Raw genomic sequence first — 20,186 nt, forward strand, 5'->3', positions numbered from 1 at the left:
CTGTCCTGGTCACTGTGGTGTGCGTGCTGCCCTCCCGTCCTCCCAGAGCTATGCCGCGCATCTCCCTTCAAAGCCGGGTGGCCAGCTTCTGCGCGGACGTGGCTTGAGCTGCTTCCTCGGGGGGCTACCAGACCCGCCCCGTCCGGGTTCTTGCCATGCTCCCCAGGTCCCTGCGCCCTCCTGTTGGAGCCTTCATCACGGGACACTCTGGCTGACTCCCAACTAACGTTCATGTCCCCAACGCCAGGACCAGGCCACCGCGTTCACACTGGACACGGTGGACACAGGGTGTATCTGCCGAGTTGTGCCCTGGCTTCTCAGGTGCCCGCCTGGGCTCCTCGTAGCCCCTCCAGGACAACATGGCCACTCTGGGGCCGCCCTGCAGACATCTGAGGAAGGTGCTGGGTTCCTGCCTGGGCAAGCCGGTCAAGGCAGACACCCCCGCAGCCCGCTGCTCTGTTTCCAGTCTTCTCTTTCTGGATGATGGTCTCACTGGAATCTTAGAATGAAGCTTTGGTGTGTCAAGATGAATCACATCTCAAGTTTGGAGGAAAAATGAGCCCTACGCGGTCGTTTGACACAAAGCAGCTGTTCCTTTTTCCTTCCCCAGAGTTAGCTGCTCCTGAGCCCGCAGATCTCTGGATGGCAGGTGCTGCCTTCGGTCCCGTGCTCCGTCGCTGCTGCTGCCCACCTGGCGTGTCGGAGTGCAGGGTGAGGACTGACGTGTGCGTTCATGCACACGCTCGCACACATGCGCTTGCACACGTGCTCACGCACACACGCATGTGCTCGCACACACGCTTGCTCACACGTGCTCACGCGCACACGCACGTGCAGGCCCGCACACACAGCGGCTGAGCCCACGTGTACCCACATGCTGGAGCACTTGCACACGCACACCGAAGCACACGCACGTTTGTCCGCTGCCCCTCACTCCCCCCGGGACCCCTCCGGGCTGCACCTCCCGTGGCAGGTGGAGGCTTTCCCTAACTACATAGCTGCTGGGGCCGGATCTCGTGGTGAACCTGGATCGGCCTCCCTTCCCGCTCACTGTGTTTCCCTGGAGCCTGGTCGTGTCCCGATGCCACCGTCTTCCCTCTCTCCCCGAGGGAGTGTCTCTGGAACCTTCTGCCACTCTGCCAGCCACTCTCCCAGCTTGGGCACAGCGTCTGCCCAGGGACCTCCCCTTGCTCCTGCTGCAGGCGGTCCCAGCTGTTCCTGGGTCATCTGTGCTGGGCGGGGCACCGCCTGCGTCTTCTCCTGGAAGGACAGAGAAGGGCCCGATCCCTGTCTGGAAGCGTCTTCTGTGCCACTTGGGGTCACCGAGGTTTTGGGTGCTGTCTTTGTGGGCCGTGTGCCCCGCAGGGCAGGCCCCTCCCAGCACTCCGCTCCACGGCCATGAGCTCTGGGTCGCGCGTCCCCTTCCCCGGGTGTGTTTGTGTCCCCACGGTTGCTGTCCCCCGGACGTGGGAGCACAGTTGGTCCTGGCTTGTTCGTCTTTCCTTCCGCTCCCTCGGTGGCGTCCCCCACGCCGTCCCAGCCCCCTTCCACTGAGCTCTGCACTTCTGCGCCCGCCATGCCCTTGCTCAGAGCCTGGGTGTTTGTTTTCTGGGTGCCGACAGCGGTCTGCTGGGAGTTGGGCAGCGCCTCCTGTCTCTCGGGATGGGGGCGAGGGGCCGTGCAGTGAGATCATGGGCACCAGGGTCACCCTGCCGGATCACAAGCCATTCTCTGCTGGCCGCCGGCCGCATGGCCTTGGGTGCCCTATCCCTTGTGCCTCAGTGTCCTCGTCTGCACGTGAGGCAGCAGCGGGGCCTCCTTTCAGTCTTTGTGCGGACGGAGTGTGAGCCTGTGTAAGGCGTGTGGGGACGTGCAGGCCTGTGCCTGGGGCTCTGGGTGCCTGCTGCATGCTTACCCCTTTACGCCGTCCTTCCCGGGACTGCTTTCTCCACGTTGCGTCCCCACAAGTCCCGGGCTCCGTCTCCACATCTGATGTGTTCCCGGTGCGGCCCAGGCTGTCATGCGCTGGCGAGCGGGCGGGTGCCTGGGACCTGTGGGAAAGAAAACCACGTGCTTTCCCAAGGGGTCCCCAGAGTGTGCAGACTCTGGGCATCCCTGGGGGTCCCCGAGTCCCTGTCGGGTCCGCAGCAGGCCCTGCAGACAACTCCCCTCTGTGCGGCCAGATTCTGTCCTACGCCTGGGCCAGGGTCGCGTCACAGCTGACCGGGAGCAGGCGTGAGGACCAGCGCGTCTGTCGAGCCGCTGAGAGAGTCACCAAGAATCAGACGCTCTGGCTCTTCTCGCCGGATGGTTTTGTCCGGGAGGACGCGGCTCTGTTCCGTAAAGACGTCAGTTTAACGTGTAATGGGTTTCTTGTCACTTTGAAGCAGAGTAATAAATATATCTTAAAAACTTCTTTTTAATTTCTCACGCAGTAAACATTGGCAGATGTTACCCACGTAAGCCATAGCTCTCGGGGGTTCTGGGTGAGTCGTAGCTGCGGGGGTGCAGGCTCCCACCGACCCCAGGGACTTGGGCCTGCTTCTCGCCGCCCCCAAGCTCACCCGGGTCCGGCTGAGTGGAACCGCGGCTTGCAGGTGCGGAGAGCCCCGCCCGGCCCGCTGGGAGCGCTGCGGGAGCCTCGTGGCATCGGGAACGTGTGGCCTGTCAGGCAGACGCTGGGCGAGTCCGTGTGCTCCCAGTGGCCCCCGTGCAGACACCCAGAAAACCAGTGACTCTGGAGGGCCCCAGGGGCCCTTGTCAGGCTGGAGACGTCCCATCCCTGCCATCCCGGAGCCTCAGTTCCCTGGAGGAGGCGATCCGGTGGGCGGCATGCTGAGCCATCTCCGGCAGGGACGGCTGGAGTCGTGCTCAGGCACCCAGACAGGCGGTGGTTTCTGAGTGCCTGCCATCAGTGTGTGTCACTCGCTCTGTACGGCTGGCCTGGGGGCAGGTCCTCTCATTACCCTGGCTTTGTGGATGAGGACCCTGGGGCCGGGGACGGTCAGTGTCTTGTCCCAGCTCTGTAGGGACTGTGTCAAGGTGGTTTCAGCCCCGGCAGCCTGTCCCTGGCCGTCTGCTGTCTTGTGTGGCTCAGAAGGACTGAGCGGGAGCTGGAGGGGGGCAGGAGCAGGGGGCCCTGGGGCTCTGCTTGGGACCACCACGGTCTTTGAGAGGTTATTCCCAGTGCCTGTCCCCACACGGGACAGTGGGACAAGGGGGCACCTTGAAGGGGCTCAGTGGGGCCACTGCCTGGGCCCAGGAGGAGCCCAGCTGAGCTGAGATGAGGGCCTGGGGCTGCCTGGGGTGAGGAGGAAGTGGGGCAGGCTGGCGGGCGGGGCGGGCAGGGGCCCCAGTGCTCCCTGAACCTGAGCACTAACTCCTCTCCTCCCTCCCGACCCGTGCTTTGTCTCCTCCAGCTCTGCTCTGCGGGAGGGCCCTGCTCTCGGTGAGAAGATGTCCTACGGATCCATCGCTGGCAGTGGTGGCCTGGGGAGCCATGGCCCTTTCGGGGGACCCTCCAGACAAGGCTCTCAACCCCTAGGTAATGACAGCGGCTCACAGTGCTGGCGGCGGGTGGGGGGGCAGGTGGCAGTAGGCGGGTCTCAGCTGTCATGATGGCAGCAGGGGTAGGTGGGTTCTTTCTCACTCATGTTGCCTGTGGCTAGGGGTGGGTGACCCCAGGCTTGGCTGCGATGGGGTTGCGAGTGCTGGGTTGGGTCAGCAGCACGGGAGGCTTTTCTGGGTACGGCTGCCCTGCCAAGGGGGGCAGACTTGGTGTCTGCGGTCCTCCTGGCACCAAGCCAGCACTCCGTGGGGGCACCGAGCTGCTCTAGAGGTGCCCGGGGGCTTGGCCACTGGCAGAGTGGATGGACGGCCTGGCCTGGTCTCCCTAATGACCATGTGGTGCGGGCCTTAATTTTGCAAATACAGAGGAGGAAACTGAGGCTCGTGGGGCCGGGGAGGCACCACGCTTCTAGCACAGGGCAGAGTAGCACTAAGTTGCCCTCTCCAGATGCCCTTGCCCTGAGGGCCATGTTGGGGGCTTCCTCGCTGTTCTCTTGGGCTTAGCTGACCTGGCTCTGTGTCCCCACACCACACCTTGCTGGCTTTGCACGTCTCAGAACTTTGTTTATGGAACCCCGGGATTTGTCTTATCGGCCATTTGCTGGTTCGGCTCCTGAGTCCCCGAGACCGTGAGTCGCTGTTCCCTTCTGTTTTCCTGCTCCGTGGCTGCGTGGCACCCATTCTGGTCCGCTTGTGAGGGCCACTGAGCGTGTGTGGCCCGTGGCAGTATGGGGGGCTGTTGGCACTGCCTGGGCTGCCCTTTGTGCCCCCGGCTCACCCGCGGAGTGGGGGCTGGTGTTGGAGGGTGAACGTGTGCAGCCCGAGGGCCGGCGTGGTCTCCTCGGGCTTTCATCTGTATTTCTGTGGCGACCGCTGGCGTGGACCCATTTGTCCTCCAGCGGACTCTCATTTGCCATCATTTTACTGACTTGCCAGGTTTCCTTATGTGCTCTGGAAGAGAAACCCTTGTCCGCTCACCCTGTGTCTCTCCAGTTGGTTTCTCGGTGTGGCACCTGCTGGGGAGTGTGTGTTCCTGGGGAGCAGAGTTCTCCTTCGTGGCTCGCTCGAGCACGCCCCTCTCTTCTGACTGGTCTGTGACTCTGTCTGGTGTGATGAATCCTACACGAGATGACCCTGGTGTCTCGTGTACTCTCCTTGGATGCTGATGGGACTGTTGTCTGTCTGTGGGCCTGTCCTCACTGTCACTGGGCTTTGATCTTTGTTTGTGGGGTGGCGTGCGGGAAGGGCGGAACCATGACCCCATATTTCTCTCTCTCAACCACACGTGGTCCTGGGACTGTTTATTCAAAGTGCCGTCCCCTTCCTACAGACCCGCAGAGTCAGAGCTCTTTGATGAATGGCGTTTCTGTGTAGGTTCTCCTGGTCAGTTTTTCCCTTCCTGTGCAAAATTCTGCCTTAATTTTCAGAGTTAGGGTTTCTGATGTCTTTCACAGCAAGCGGCTCTACTTGTTTTCCCTCGGACATGTCTTGGGTGTTGGGTCCTTTGCTCAGACACACGTTTCAGAATCCCCTCATCAGGCTTGGAGTTTGGGCTGCAGCTGTTGTGCGTCCGCAGCGTGAATGTGGCGAGGACCGGCATCCGTGCTGTCCATGGGCTCCCAGTCCACGAGCACGTGTGTCTCTTTCTCAAATCTTCTGTCATGGTTTTGTAAAGTTTTATAACTTTCATTATAAAGACTTTATATATCCTTTATTAAGTTTAACAAAAAACCCGCCATAGTTTGCTATTAGAAGAGGTACCACTCTGAGCATTACACGTTCCAAATCTTCGTGGCTGGTATGTGTACGCGGCGACTGGTTTTTTTGAAAAAGCTTAGTCCAGAGATTTTGATTTTTAAATGCCTTGTTTTTAAACTTCCTAAATATGGACAGTTTCCAACACAGGGAAGCAGACATGATGAGGCAGCGGTCCCCAGTGCTGCCCCCTCTACCTCATCCAGAGTCTGCGGTGGCCGGTCCGGCTGCTGTGACCTCGGGCAGCCGTCGTGTCATTCCGTGGCAAGTCCCAGATGCAGCACGCTTCCCGTCGACCCGTGCCTGTGCCCCTGCAGGGGAGGGGCTCTGTGTGCGCATAACCACAGCGTCCTGCGCACCCGGGCATCTCTGAGGGCTTGGTGGCTCCGTGGCGCGTGGCAGGGCCGTGGAAGACCCGCGTGCAGCAGTCACCTGACCGGCCTTTGAAGTCTCTCTGATGCTCGAGATTCCCCTCCAGTATTTTGAAGTTTGTTTCTCTTTCTGTAGAAGTTAATTTCCGGAAGGAACCACGGTCTTCCTGGGGAGTGTCATTGGTTTTTGTCGCTGGCTTTATGTTGTGCCGTTTTGCTGCGCTCCTGTCGACTGTAGGAATTTGGGGACTCTCTGGTGTTGTGTTCGGACGGGGTCGTGTGTAAGTACAACATTTCTTTCCTCCCCCAACGTGTCCGTTCTCCTCTCCGCCTCCCCGAGCTGCCCAGAGCCTCTGTGACGCTGGGCGACGTGGTGCTCCTGTCCCACGTGGCGTCTGGAAGAATGGGACTGCACGTTCCTGAAGTGTGTCTGGGGTTTTGCTCTGAAACTGTCCCGGCTTATAAAACCGCGTCCCCTCGCGGCGAGCCGTTTACTAGCGCTTCTCCTGCTGCCTAGGCCGTGCGGCGCTCCGTTTCTTCTTGGGTCGGTTTTGCTAAACTGCGTTTTCTGAGACGCGCCTGCTTCACTAAAGTGCTCAGATTTATTGAAATTGACTGTGGACAGTAGCGACTGGTGCTGACGGGGCGGCCCTGTGGTGTGGCCGCAGGCCCTGTGGCCCGGCCGGGCTCTGCCTGCCCCGCTCCGCTGCTCCTGCCTGAGCTCTGGCGGTCGCGAAGGCTGCTCACGGCCCACCGTTGTGGTTCTGCTGTTTTGTTAACGTCCCGGTACCCGCCTCACATCCTCTGTTTTATTTCTCAAAGGGCTCATTTGACTTTCCCTATTTCCTTTTTTTTATAATCAGTGTTGATTGAGGCCTGGCCGTTACCAGTCTCCCCGAGGAACTGAGTCCGGGATTCTTCTACTGTGTGGTCGCTCTCTGCTCGCACTTGTATCGCGTCTTCCTTCTGTCTTTGAGTTGACGCTCTTTTATTTTTCTGACTCCTACGTTGGATGTTTATTTGACGTCATTCATCCTCAATTTTTGTTCTTTTGTAGTAAAAATTCTTGAGGTTGTAAGTGTGCGGGTGGTCACTGCATTAGCTGTCAGACACTCAGAGGCGTGCAGTGTTTTTAAATTAAAGTTCGGTTGTGTTTTTTATTTCCACTATGATCTGTTCTTTGACTCAGGAATTATTTATTTATTTATTTATTTTACTGTTTTCCCCCTCGGATTTATTTAGAACCGTAGTTCATTGTTTCCAACCGTGTTTTTGTTTTTGTTTTTTCTTAGTTGTTTCTTAAAAACGAGGTCGACTTAATTGCATTTTCGTCAGGAAAGGACCTACGTGGTCCTGGTTTGTTGACCGTTATCGAGGCCCGGCTGTTGCTGGTATCCCCACCCTCTCCTCTGCGGGGGGTCGCGGGAAGCCTCTCGCGGTTGGGCTGGTGCTCGGGGCAGGACGCTGCGGCCAGGCGGAGACCCCGTCTGTGCAGGCGCCGCTGCCATCACTCGGGACCTGCCATGTGCCAAGCACCGCGGGGCACACACGAGCCTGCGGGTGATTACGCAGAGCTTGGGGTGACCCCTTGGGGTAGGATCACGGCAAAAACACGGCAAAAAGCCAACTGGCAGATTACTAACACGTAAAGAACTCACATAAATCAAAGGAAACCCTAAAAATATTCCTCCAAGTGGGCCAGCCCTGTGAAGAGAGAGGAAACCTGACTGAGCCTACCCGCTGCCCAGACAGACGAATGTGAAGGTGGCCGTGTGCCCGCGGAGCCAGTTCACTCCGGAGGAGAGGGTGTGGGGGTCGACTGCTCCCGGACCCTGCCACTGCCCCTTCCCGGGCTGGGCCCTGCTTCCTCCTGCGCCACTAGGATGTCATAAAGGTGGTGTGGGCCGAGAATGCGGGCGTGCGGTCACCACTGTGCTGAGGGAGGCGGCTGTGACGTGGGCGTCAGCTAGAGCTGGAGAAGGTCGCTAGGTGCTTCTGTGCATGTCGGGACACAGTGACAGGTGCGCGGAATGGAGGAAAATGAAGCTGTGTCTGCAGTCTTCTGATTGTGCGAGACCCCGCCCCTGTGGTCACAGTATCCACCTCCGCAAACGGTCTTTATCGTTTCTTTCTAATTGTCTGTTTGAACTTTCCCCCGTAACTGTGTATATTCTAATAATCAGGAATGTTGCCTTAGCCCCTCACCCCAAAGTTTAAGGGACATGTGATTCTGGAGGGTGGACCGGACTGGCCCCTTTACAGGTGTCTGGACCACATGGGGTAACCAGGAGGAGGTGGGCAGGGCCTGGGCTTCCGTGACCGCATGTCAGCATGGGGAGGTCATCGCATGGTGATGTGGGCAGTGACGTGGGCCACCGCCAGCTGGTCCCCTTTCTCTCTGCTCCCCACAGGAGGGGCTCTGGGGGCTCCAAAGCAGATGGTGACCCTGGTCACCAGGTGCCTGGACAGCTGTGCCTCTTCTCACACTGGTCTAGGCAAGTTCCCGGGCCTGCAGGAGAGCCTGGCGGCGGCTGTCTGGAGGGAAGACCCATCCCACAGGCTCCCCACCAAGCCCTTCGGGAAGAGGGCAAGTGACAGGATTTGCCCTGATTTGCCCTGTTGGGAGATGGTCCCTGTCCTAAAGGCTCATGGTCAGACCCTCAGACCCACAGAGACACCTGGACATAGGGCCTCTGCCATGGCCTCTCTCTCCCGGGCTGTGACTGTCCAGGGCTGTGCCTGCCTCCCCGGATGTCTAGGAGAGCTCTTGTCGTCGGAGTTGGCTGTGGTGTGGGGACCTCCCTCCCCAATAAGCTGGCTGGCCGCCCTGCCCTTCCTTCTCCCCCAGGTTTGGCCGGGAGCCCCGTTGGCTGCCTGTGCACTTTGGGTCGCTGCTGTCTGCAGGCAGAGGATGGCCGAGGTGGCCTTTTGAGGCCTCTCCCACCCCACTTGGGGTCCAGGGGGGATCACTTGGGGCAGTCCTTCTGTCCCTGTCATGCAGTGCATGAGCTGGACGGGTCTCCATGCTCTCCATTCTTTTGGGAGATGCGAGTCCAAGGTCTTTTCCGAGAAGCAGCTGCCTGGGTCTGGCCGGGACAGGCCATGTTCCCTGGGCTTCAGGGCAGCTGTGGGTGTGCTCGGACAGCTCAGCCGTGACCTCCTAGAGCTCGCTCTGCAGAAACTGCCCTTCAGAGAGCTCCAGAGCAAACAAGGTCACCCTGATGGCCTGGGGCCACGGGCCGAAAGGCACGTCTTTCAGAGGTGGTGAGATGTTTTTATGAGGTGTGTCTTATGGTTGACAAATTCTGGCAAAACGGGTCTAGGACGTGTTTCTGAATCAATGAGAATGTCCTTGGGGTCCGACCCTATGCGGGCTGTTCGGGGGTGCGCGTGGGGAGGAGGCCGACCAGTGCTGGCCCCACTGCCCCTCAGCCCTGCAGCTGAGGGCCAGGAAGGACGAGTTTTTGTTTGTGCTTTCACTCTCACTGTGCTCTGGAACAATGTTTTCTAAACAGGATGGTGCTGTGGTGAATTCACATCGTCGCCAAAATCCTGACGTCCTTACCCCCCTGGTTTTGTATGTTTTTTGTCGCTGACAGGTGACACCCGTGGAAGGCTTGGTCTGGTCTGCAGGCCACACCTACAGCCCTGCTCTCGGGGATTTTGTCCTTGTCTGGGCCTTTAAGAATGACCATGGTTTCGAGACTGGGAACATTTAAAGTCCTGGATTTGCCGCTGGTCTTCAGCCAAAGCGGCTGTTGCACAAGGTGTGGCCGTCTGGGAGGGTTTCTTGGAAGAGGTTGGCCCGAGTGGAGCTCCTCAGCGTGGACGCGTGGAGGACTCAGGGCACCTGCTGTCCTGTGTGAGGCCTTGCTTTGCCGGCAGCACGCTGAGCTGTTCTGTGAGCAGGCGGGGTGTAACTGTGATGTCCCTTGCTGTCTGTAGAGTGCGCTAAATGTTGGACCGAGTACGGAATCCGCCATTTCCCCTGCCCGTCGCCAGAGAGCAGCCCGCAGGACCCCTGTGTGGGCAAGGATGGGGAAGGTGATCTGGGGTCGGCGGGCACGCCCAGAGGCCCAAGGGCCAGGAAGCGAGGTACTTCCACTTGGGTGCTGGGTCTGGGGGGGACCTGGGAAAGGCCACCCAGAGATGCCAGGTGCTGGGGGGAGGGCTGGCGGGCAGGAGCTGGGTGTGCCAGCTGGAGGGGGGCACAGGCATGTGGAGCAGGGGCCAAGCTGCACACGGATTCTGGGTGGCCCGCCTCTCACCCCCACTCACCTTCCCCTCCCCCAAGGATGGCAGACGGCGTGATGTGGCTGGGCCAGCGGTGGGAGGGCGGTTGTGTGATGGCTGGTGCTTGTAAGGGCCCCCTGGGCTCCAGGGAGGAGGCTCAGCCTGTGGGGCGAGTTCACGTGGCCCCTTCACTCCAGAGCCTGGCTGCTGCTCGCAGGGGGAGGGGGTGAGGGAGCGTCAGGGTCCTTGACATGTGCATTAGGGAGGGGAGGATGTGTGGGCCTCTGAGGAGGTGGTCTTTCAGTTGATAGGGGTCTGGGGGAGACAGGCTGCCCTCTGAGTGCTCCCCAGGGGCTCACATGTCCCTCGGTCCTCAGGGGCTCTCAGTGTCGGGGGCTCTATCTTTCCTTGCAACTGGGAGATGCTTGGTCTCATGGGGGCTGCCTCTTCTGCCCTTATAGAGGGTCCCCCTGCCCCCTGGCAGGCACAGGCTGGCTGCTGATGAGGGCCCCCAGTGGACAGAGGCCTGCAGGCTGGGTGCCGTGTGCCTGCCCAGCCCAGGGACCCACAGGAGCACAGGAGAGGGGGTCTGTGGGGGCACAGAGGGAGTGGAGGCCGTGGCCACGGCGACGTGCCTGCCCTCCTGCTCCTGTCGTCCACTTGCTGTGCGCTCACGGCTCGGCAGGAAGGTGGATGGTTTCCGAGGCAGTCTCAGGGCTGGGACTCGGACCCGGGCCTCTGGACACCCCGCAGGGAGGGGTGGTGCTGGGTGCAGGCAGCCATGCCTGAAGCCGAAGCCACAGAGGGGGCGGCGGCGTCCTGGGAGCCACGGCTGCCACCCCCACCAGCCCCTGGCTTTAAACACCCACCTTTTGGTGCCTTTCCAGGGCCAGGGGTCACCCCTGAAGGCAGTGGGACGCCGGAGCCGCCCTCACCACCCGCTGCTGGCCCGAGGAGGGACTCCGCGGGTGGCATCCACAGCCGGCTGGCGGGGCCCAGCGCCACGCGGGCTAAGAAGAGGAAGCCTAACTTCCGCCCGCAGGAGACGGAGGTCCTGGTGTCCAAGGTCAGCAAGCACCACCAGCTGCTGTTCGGCACGGGGCTGCTGAAGGCCGAGCCGGCCCGCCGGTACCGCGTGTGGAGCCGCGTCCTGCAGGCCGTGAACGCGCTGGGCTACTGCCGCCGCGACCTCGTGGACCTCAAGCACAAGTGGCGGGACCTGCGCGCCGTCGTGCGGCGCAAGCTGGCTGACCTCCGGCGTGCGGCTGCCGGCCCTGGGGGGCCCCAGGCCCTGGCCCTCACGCCCGTGGAGCAGGCGGTGGCCAAGACCTTCTCCAGCCAGGCCCTGTGCCCCGAGGGCTTTGGCCCGGAGCCGCCCCGAGGTGAGTGGCTTGTCCGCACCGGCCGGCGGGCAGGAAGCAGAGACCCGCCGTGGTTGCCCCACGTCTCTCCGCCCGGGGCTCCCGCCGCCGCTCTTGGGGCAGTTCCTGATCCTTGGCGCCGGCACTTGCGTGGCCGCGCGGGGACATCAGGGCGCGGCGGCTGCGCTCGCCTGCCCTGGGCTTTGCCTCTGCCCGCTTGTGCCCGGCTGTGGGGTGGGGACCTGGGCGCCCACAAGACACGGATGTCTGCTTCCTGCCTCTGGATGGCACCTGTGGGAAGAAACGCGTTTTCTCGTGCGGTCCCACTGCGCGCTCACACCTGAGATACGAGCTTTCCAGGGCCATGGTTCCTCTGCCTTGTCCCACATGCCCTGAAGTTTGTCGCCTCTGCCCCGCTCCAGCCCGGCTGCTATCCCGTCTGCTGAGTGAGTGACCAGGTGGCAGAGCTGTGGACTGGAGGGCCAGGCTCTGTTGCTGGCTTAACCTGCGGGACAGGCCTCCATCCAGGCTGGGCCAGCCCTGCGGTGTCAGGACGGGCAGGTGGGTGGCCTGGGGGGCAGGTCACCTGGAGCCCATGAGGTCCTTCCATGGCTGTTTTCCAGGGAGAGTTTCTCTGCGGGCTGTGACTTCTCCTCGTCTGGCCTGGTGGGTCAGGGGGGTTGATGGGTATCAGCCCGGTGTCCGAGAGCCCAGCGGACTGGGTCCCAGACGGGTGCCTGCCACATGGACATGCGCAGTCCCTGTGGGGCCCACGGGGCACAGAGATGTGTGGGGGCAGCTGCAGCCACGGGCAGGGAGCAGGGAGGATACAGGCTGAGCCCAGATTCTGGCAGTTAGGGCCAGGGAGGGAGGTGGGCCTGTCCTTTGTGCGTGCTTCCTCCGTCGTAGGTGGGTGCCGGCGTTAGGTTCTGACGACCGTTTCTCCTTCCTCACCTAGTCTTTGACTTTGAGCCAGGGCTGGAAAATACACCTGGGGCATCAAGAACAGAGCAGGAGCAAGCCCCCGGCTCCTGGCCCGCATGGCTTTGCGATTGCTTTCCAGACGTTTCCCCCTCATGAGGCCCTGGAGGGTCAGCCTGCCCTCGCAGGGGAGCAGCCGTTGACTGTAGTTTCAGGAGCTGTTGAGCGCCGTGGGGTGCTACCCTATTATGGGCCCCGGTGCGGGTGCTGCTGCTCACTGGGGATCCCCTGCAGCCTGCCCACACGTGGATCTGGCCCCACGCCCCCAGGCAGCAGCGCCTGTGCACTGGGGTGCTGGGGCGCCGCGGTGCTGGGTTTCGCCCAGGCCTGTCTGCTCTGCAGCTGGGAGGTCCCCTGACTTCCCTTGCTCATCCCACGTCTGGGGCTCTGTATCGCACTTGGCCTTCTCCTGCCCAGCCCTTCCGCCAGCCGTTTGTCACACCCGGGAGCTGCTGCGCTGGGGCAGAGCCTGCCTTCTGCTTGGCGCGTGCGGCGGGGCAGGTGGGGGCCGTGTTGGGTTCCAAGGGGGTCTCTGTGCTCCTGCCCCTCCTCCGGTATCACTGGTGGGGCGCTGTGGCAGCTGCCTGGGGGCCCGGAAGAGGAAGGGCAGGGGCTGGAGCTGACACGGAGCCGGGCCCCTTGGTCCTGGAAGGCTTTGGCAAGTGTGTGCCAGTGGCCTCAGGTCCCCTTCCTGCCGCGGGCAGACGGCACCGCGCACCTGCCCAGAGATGCCACTGGGGCAGGAACCCTGATTTGGTGGTTCAGCCGCGTTCCATCGTCTCTGCTCACAGTAGAAGCAGCGGGTGGGGAAGAGGACTCCCGGAGAAAAGCTGGATAAGTTCTGCCGATTTTCCTTTTTTTATTTTACTCTATCCGCGCCGCAGGTGGGGCCTGGGACCCGGCTTCACAGAGAGGAGCTCGTGAGCATGTGGCGCGTCCACGTGTGAGGTGTGCCCCGGGAGCACCCCCACCGGCTCCCCCCACTACCGGTTCCCCCGGGGCGGAGTTTGGCAAGGGGCCCCCTCCCCTTGCCTGCCCCGGCCCAGGGCAGCTGCTGGCTTGCTCTGTGCCGCCACGACGTGGGCCTCTGTGGACCTGCGGGCACGGGGACTCCAGGGTCGGGGTCCGGTGGCATGTCCTCTCGTCGCTCAGGACTGGGCGTCTCCCAGTCTGTGTCCCGTCGCCTCGATGCACATTTCTGTGCTTGGTGGCTTTTGGCTGAGTGAGGGTCCACGATCGCTCTCCCCTGCCGCGGCAGACGCGGTCACTCCTTTGGGGGCTGGGCAGACAACGCTTCACTGTCTCCGAAACCACCAGACTGGTTTCCAAAGTGCCGTCTTGCTCCGTCCCCACAGCAGCCCCGCGTGCTCCTGCCATGGGTGTGACCACGGCCGGTGGCCGGCGGTGCGGGTAGGGGTGTCGCTGCAGCGCGAGCCTGCCCGTCCCTGGTGGGGACGCCCGTGCACTCGTGGGCCGTGCGTGTGTCTCCCCTGCGGTGGTCGGTGCTCGCCTCGGGCTCGGACCTGCTCCCGCCCGTCCTGGCTCCTGGGTTCCGGGGTTGTGGGACAGCAGCTGCGTTGTAGACCGTCTGGCGGGCTCTGGGCTGCCTTTGCTTTCCTTGATGGTCTTTTTGAAGCTTTTTAGGTTTTGATGTTATCAGTGTTTTCTTTTGGGCTTTCTGCTCTTTGTACTGCACCTACAAAGTCCTCGCCGGCTCCAAAGTCCCAGGAGTATTGTTTTTTGAAGGTTTTTTTTTTTTTTGAGACTTTATTTATTCTTTTGAGGGTGGGGGAGAGCACGGGTGGGGGGAGGGGCCGATGAAGAAGCAGACTCCGGCTGAGCAGGGAGCCCGACGCGGGGCTCGCTCCCGGGACCCCGAGGTCACGAGCCGAGCTAAAGGCAGACGCTTGACTGACTGAGCCACCCGGGTGCCCTGTGTTTTGAAGTTTTAGCTTTTGTGTCTGACTGACGCGTGTGGAGTTGATTGTGAGTTTTGTTGCTTTGGGACTGGGGATCGGCGGACATCCAGCTGTCGGCCGCCGTTGCTTGAAGGGACCGAGTCACCTTGACGCCTCACGACGCCACTGGGGGGTCGACCTGTTCCTGGCGATCTGGGTCCCTGCTTCTCGCAATGCCGGCCGCCTTGCCTACCAGTAACTGCAGAGCAGGTCTTGAGGCAGGCGGGGAATTAGTTTCTCCGCCTCTGTTTTCTGAGAGAATTTGTGTAGAATTGATACTATTCTTCCCTGAACTCTTTGGCAGAATTCACCGGGGAAGCCTCTGAGCTGGTATTTTCATTGTGGGAAGATCGGAAACTGCAGTTTCTTCAGCGTCACAGCGTCACGTGATTGCTACAGTGTCACCATACGCGTGTCATGTGTTGCGTGTTACGTGTTACGTGTTCAGTGCTAGGTGTTCGGTGCTGCCCGGCCTTCTGCTGCGTCTTATAAGGCCTTTGGTCATTGGTGTTTTCATGGAACCTACCCACTGCGTCAAGGCTGTGACGTTCGCTGCAAGCTCTCGTCCGCGGGACTCCCCACGTGGCGCTGGCGTGCCTGTCCGGTCGGCACGGAGGCTGCCTGTCCCACTGCTGACGTTTCTAATTGTGTTTTCTCTGTTTCGTACTTGACTGGTCCGACTGCACGCCTGTCAATTTTATTGACTGTTTCAAAGGACCGGATTTCGATTGCATCAGTCTTCTCTGTTGGTCCAACTCGAGTTGAATGATTTTTGCTCATCTTTGTTATTTCCTTCCTTTTCCTCCCTCTGGGGTTAACGTGCTTCTGGCTTCTGTGGGATCGTTGACTGGAGCCCTTTTTCTTTCCTAATGTGAGTGTTTTTGCGGTAAGTTTTCCTCTGCGCGGTACCTCTGCTTCACTTAAACAGTTTTGCACATACTGTGTTTTCGTTCATCCATTTAAAATATTTTCTGATTCCTTTGTAATTTTTTCTCTAACGAGTGGTTGTTCAGAAGCATGTTAAGTTTTCAGATAAGTCTTTCTGTTCCCAGATGTCTGTCTGTCTGACTTGTAGTTTAACCCCTGTGCTCGGAGACTGTCGTGCGCTGCCAGCCGCCGTGTTATCTGAAATACAGCGCATCCTGGTGTACGTACCGCGCGTTTGACGAGAGTGTATCTGGCTTCTGTTGGGTGGAGCGTCCTGTAAACGTCACTTGGGTCCAGTCGATCGACGGTGTTGCTCAAGTCTTGGTCTCCTCACAGATTCCGTCTGCCGCCCCGCGTGCTGCCCGCAGGGGGACGACTGTCCCTGGAACTGCGCATTTGTCTGTTCCTCCGCTCAGTCCCGTCCGTCTCTGCTTCAGACGTTCTCATGCTGCGGTATTGGGACCGCGCCCGCCTGGGACTGGTGTGTCGTCTTCATCAGCTGAGCCCTTTGTTGCCGTGAAAACCTTCCTATGTCTCTGCTCGTGTGCGTGGTTCTGAATTCTCCGTGCTGGCATCGCCGCTCCGGCTTTCTCAGGATCGCGGTCTTACAAAATGTGTTTTCCAGTCCTCGGGCTTGGGCTTACGTCTGCTTGTACGTCCGAAGTGCTTTTCCTGTGCTCCGTGTCCGTGGAGTTTGCTCCTGACCCCGTCTCACCACCCTGCCTCGACCGGAGCGGCTGCCTTGGTGCCGTCCACGGGGGCTTTGCTGATGCCGGGTTCCATGGTCTGTGCCCGCAGCGTGGCCGCCGGTGGCCACACGTGGACTGTGCTCGAGCGCGAGCTTAAAGCCAGTGTGCTGCCGTCTTGGTGTTTGCTCTCCGGATTGCCCTTTCTTCTCCTTTCTTGCTTCGGTTGCGTTTTGGAGGAACTGCGTGTTTATTCCGTTTTGGCCCCGGCTCGTGGCTCATCAGCGATACCTGCCCACTCTGTGTTTTAGTGGCCACTTCGGAGTCTGACGTCTGCCGAGCTGCTGCCTGTGTGTGCCCTCAGTCCCTCTTGGTCACTTTGCGTGTGACGCGGGAGGCTCATGCGGCCGACCCCTGCCGCCCTTCGGAACGGCGTCATGTTCCTGCCTTCACCTTAGTAATCCGTGTTCTCTGAGATAATCTCAAATGAGACACGGTGTCTTTTTTCTTTGCCCTCACGCCCGCCCTCCCACGCTCTGGCTTCTCATGTAGACCCTGTTTCCTTTTACCATTTCTTTTGACCTGAGAGATTTTGTTTAACGCTTCCTGGGCTGCACATCTGGCCCGGATGGAGTCTCTCAGCCTTTTTGTCTAAAAGAAGTCTTTCTTTTTCTTCTATTTTTGGAATATATTTCCGCCGGGTATAAAATTCTGGTTGAAAGATTTTTTCCTTCTTTTGGCACTTTGCCCTGTCGCCGTGGCGTTTGGGCAAAGCGCTCCCCGTGTCTCGGTCCCTGGTGGCGGGCGTGCTCCTCCGGCCCCTTCGGAAGTGTCCTTGTCACCACAGTTTTGATGTCTCCCACAGTTTTGACTGCTGTGCCTTGGGCTCTGAATTTTTAGAATTTATTCTGTTTGGGACTTTATGAAATTCTTCGTGGAACTCTCAGTTTTTAATTGCGTAAAGTTTCGGTACTTGTGGTCCTTATTTCTTGAACTTCTCCCTGTTTGTTGCCTGCCTGTGGCTTCTCCAGTGGCTCCGCGGGTGCTGGGCTGCTGGGGGTCGCCTTGAGGTCCCCTGTGGCTCAGCCGCCGTGCTGCCCTCCAATCCAGTCCCCCGTGCCCTGCACGCCGTCTGCCGCCGACCCCAGGCAGGGGAGGCGCACGGCGGTGTCCTCCGCGGGGTCTGCAGAAGTGCCCCTGTGACTTTTCCGCGTCTCGGGTCCCTCCTTGCTGGGTGGACGCGCCCGTGCCCTTCAGCGCTGTTGCAACGGGGAGGAGTGATTTTCTCTACTACTGGTGTCGTCTCTGTTGTTTCCGTGTCTGATTCTCTGTTGGCGGATTTTTCTAATGGTTAAGGGCCCTGTATGTGCTCCTGCTGCTTCGTGTGTCCTGGAAGTTCTGTGAGTTTTGAGTGCTTTTGTGCTGGGTTTGGTTGTCTCACTTGAGGAGGATTAGATTTTGGTTCTGGGGCAGTGGACTTGTGGGTCACTGTGCTGTCTCAGGGCATCTCTGAAGTAGCCATCACACTGAGACTGACTTTACCCGCTGCTCCGGAGGTGTGGCCTGGGCGGTCACTGCCAGATGCCGCGGGGCCCGGAACTCCTGCCCTCCTGGGAGACTTCCCTGACGCACACTGACCGTGCTGGGAAAGGAGGCGGCCTGCAGCTCCCTCGTAACCCCTGTGCCCTGCGCCCAAGGGGTGTCCTTCCCTGTGGAGGCACAGACATGTCTTTGGCCGGAAACCAGGGGACCAGGTCTGCCTCAGTCTCCCCTCTGTCTCCTCAGGCCCGTGGTCTGGCCTTGCTCAGGGAGATGGGCGGGGTGGTGCTCTCCTGGGGCTGTGCTGGAGCTTGTCCAGGATCAGAACGTCGTTTCCCGTCTTTCATGCAGTTTTAGCTGTTTTCAGGGGGCGGTGATCCTGGGCCCCGTTCCCTTATGACAAAAGCTGCTCTGCATTGTGTTTCTGGGAGAAGCTGGCTGATTTTTTTAGGTCTTAATTTCTGGATTTCGTCGGCTGGCATGTACCTCTGAGCCGAGAGTCGCCCCGTGTTGCTGACCTATGCTGATCACAGTGACCTCTTTGCGTCTTCCCTTGCCCGTTTCTCCTCTGTGTTTCCCGTGCTGGTGGCTGGCCCCCTTCCCACCCCAGTCACGCCTGTGGGACATCTGGGCCCAAGGGGCATGATGTCCTCCCTGTCCCCCCGCTCCTGCAAGTTCAGCCTCCCACAGCCCTGCCACCTCTTCCCTGAGGCCCGGACCCCGTCATCCTCCCCTCACCTGGCCTGGACCCTAGGCCTGCGTCAGTCCCCTGGGTGGCATGCAGTAGCCCTGCTGCTGTCACGCGGTCACCGTCTCGCTGCCTGCCCTGTCTGACGGGTGGGCCCCTGGGTGTGGGGGCTGGGTGCACAGTCCCTGTGAGCCTGTCCCCCCCACCCCGCAGCAGCCCCAGCAGCGTGTTTGGGGCCGTAGGCCTCTGTCCCCTGTGCTGCTGTGTCCGTGTCACAGTAAAGAGGTTAAGCCTCAGTCTCCCCGTGCCACCACCAGGGGAGCCCTCCAGCTGCGGCTCTGCCCTTGCCGGTGTTGGCCAAGGTCGGAGGTCATGCTCCATGGGATCCCAGCAGGGAAGAGGTGCGAGAGGCCGACCCGGGCCAGCAGCTTCCTTGTAAGAACACAAGGGGAAACTGCTCTTGGACGCTCTAACTCCAGGCTGAGGACTGTCCCACGGGCCCTCTTGGCTGCCAGGGAGTGTCCGAGCTGCGTGGCCGGGTGCGAGGACCGAGGGGAGCCTGGCTCCTAGGGAACGGGCCTCAGCCGGCATTCCCGGGCGTGCTCTGGTGGGATAGAAGCCCCCAGGCCTCCCCCAGACCTCCGTGGGGGCGGAAGGCTGTCTGGGCACTGGGCTGGGACGTGTGCACCCCCACGCCCTGTGGGTCTGCCGCAGTTCCCAAGGCAGCCCGCCGACAGCCCCCTCCCCTTCCCGCCGCGCTTTCCAGGCGTGCGCATGGCATCTTTAGTGCGCCCCAACCCCCCCGGGGCTGGTGGCGCGGTGTCGGAGACTGCTAGTGCACCCACGGCCGCTGTGTAGGTGGCCTCCCAGGCTGCTCGCAGGCCCCAGCTCCCTGCACCCCGGCCAGGAAGGGGCCTGCTCCCCATGAGGGCCTGGCACCGGGCTGGCGAGCTGCATCTGGGTCCCCCCTCGGAGACCCGCCAGCCACTCCCGCGGGGTGTGCTCGCCCCACCCGCCTCTGACCGTTCCTGGGCCACTTCCTCCTCCTCTCTGAGCTCAGCTGCTTTGGCCCCGGGTCCGAGACAGAATGTCTCAAAGCCAGTAAGCCAGTGTCATCTGTCATCTGGAGAGATGCAGAGCCCACGGCGTCAGGAGTAGGCTGGGCTGGGTGGTGGCTGGCGAGCCCGTGGTTGGGCTTCAAGAAGTGTCCAGAGGAAGACAGCTTTGAGAAGGGGGATGGGCAGCCTCTGCCCCGGTGTAATGGCTTCTGGAATCATCTCCATGCAGACTTGGAGGACAGGAAAGGCTTTCAGAGCCACACGCCGCCTCCTCTCATTTCGTACCGCGGCATGGGAACCAGTGTTGCCTGAGCCCCTGCTTGTGTCTGTCCTGCAGAAAAACTCCCACCAACCTTCCCGCTGCATAGGCGAGGGCCTTGAGACTGCTCAGTCTGGGGTGGGGGCCCAGAGGCCACGGCACCCCATTCCCACCCAGGCCACCACCCCCTCTCCCCCCAACCCTTGTCATCAAGGACAAGTCCCTGTCGATTGCCGGGAGACCTGCCCCGGTCTGCCCCATCCAGGCTGAGGTCCCAGCTTCCCTGGGGCCGGGGGTGTGCAGTGTGGACACCCATGGGAGTCCTTCCTCTCTGTGGCTCCGTCATGTGAAGAGCCCCGCCTGTTCTGTTGGTGGCCAGTGGCACCCTTTCCAGGTTTTGAGAATGAAGCCACCACGAGCGTCTTATGGGCCTGTTAGTGTTTCTTTACGTGAATCCCAGGGGGCCACGGCTGGACCACGGGGCAGGCGGGGCCTTGTCCTTTAAGGGAGGCAGACCTTGCCGTCGTGGCCACAGTGTGTGGCCTGTCCCCCCAGGACTGGTGGTGTCCACATAATGTTCAACAGAGTTTTAAAAATTGAGTTAAAACTTACACGGGATGAAATTCACGCAACATGAAATTCACCGTGTTATCCATCTTTAAACGTGCGCTTCAGTGGTTTTTAGTATCTCCGACGGCGTGTGCAGCCATCACCACGAATCATCCAGAACCTCCTCTTATCCACGAAGAAACCACATAGCCGGTAGCCCCCATCCCATCCCCGGCCCAGCCCCTGGCTGCCAT

The 20,186-nt window shown here is 60.6% G+C and overlaps 1 protein-coding gene across 7 annotated transcripts in view; it reads left to right on the forward strand.

The window, feature by feature from the left end:
- The window catches only part of TSNARE1 (t-SNARE domain containing 1), a 91,271-nt gene that overhangs the window by 28,868 nt on the left and 42,217 nt on the right, over positions 1 to 20,186 (forward strand). For 2 of the 7 annotated variants that reach the window (XM_047725833.1, XM_047725840.1), the window contains exons 1-4: positions 612 to 2,361; positions 3,425 to 3,544; positions 9,639 to 9,788; positions 10,814 to 11,308. In XM_047725833.1, the coding sequence (XP_047581789.1) occupies positions 1,908 to 2,361; positions 3,425 to 3,544; positions 9,639 to 9,788; positions 10,814 to 11,308 (1,219 nt within the window). In that variant the 5' untranslated portion in view covers positions 612 to 1,907. Of the gene's footprint in view, positions 1 to 610; positions 2,362 to 3,419; positions 3,545 to 9,638; positions 9,789 to 10,813; positions 11,309 to 20,186 lie in introns of those variants that run through there. The other 5 variants (XM_047725836.1, XM_047725837.1, XM_047725834.1 and 2 more) reach the window with 4 other exon arrangements.

Source organism: Lutra lutra, chromosome 4, assembly GCF_902655055.1.
Source record: "Lutra lutra chromosome 4, mLutLut1.2, whole genome shotgun sequence".
In the NCBI taxonomy this organism is placed as follows: Eukaryota; Metazoa; Chordata; class Mammalia; order Carnivora; family Mustelidae; genus Lutra; species Lutra lutra.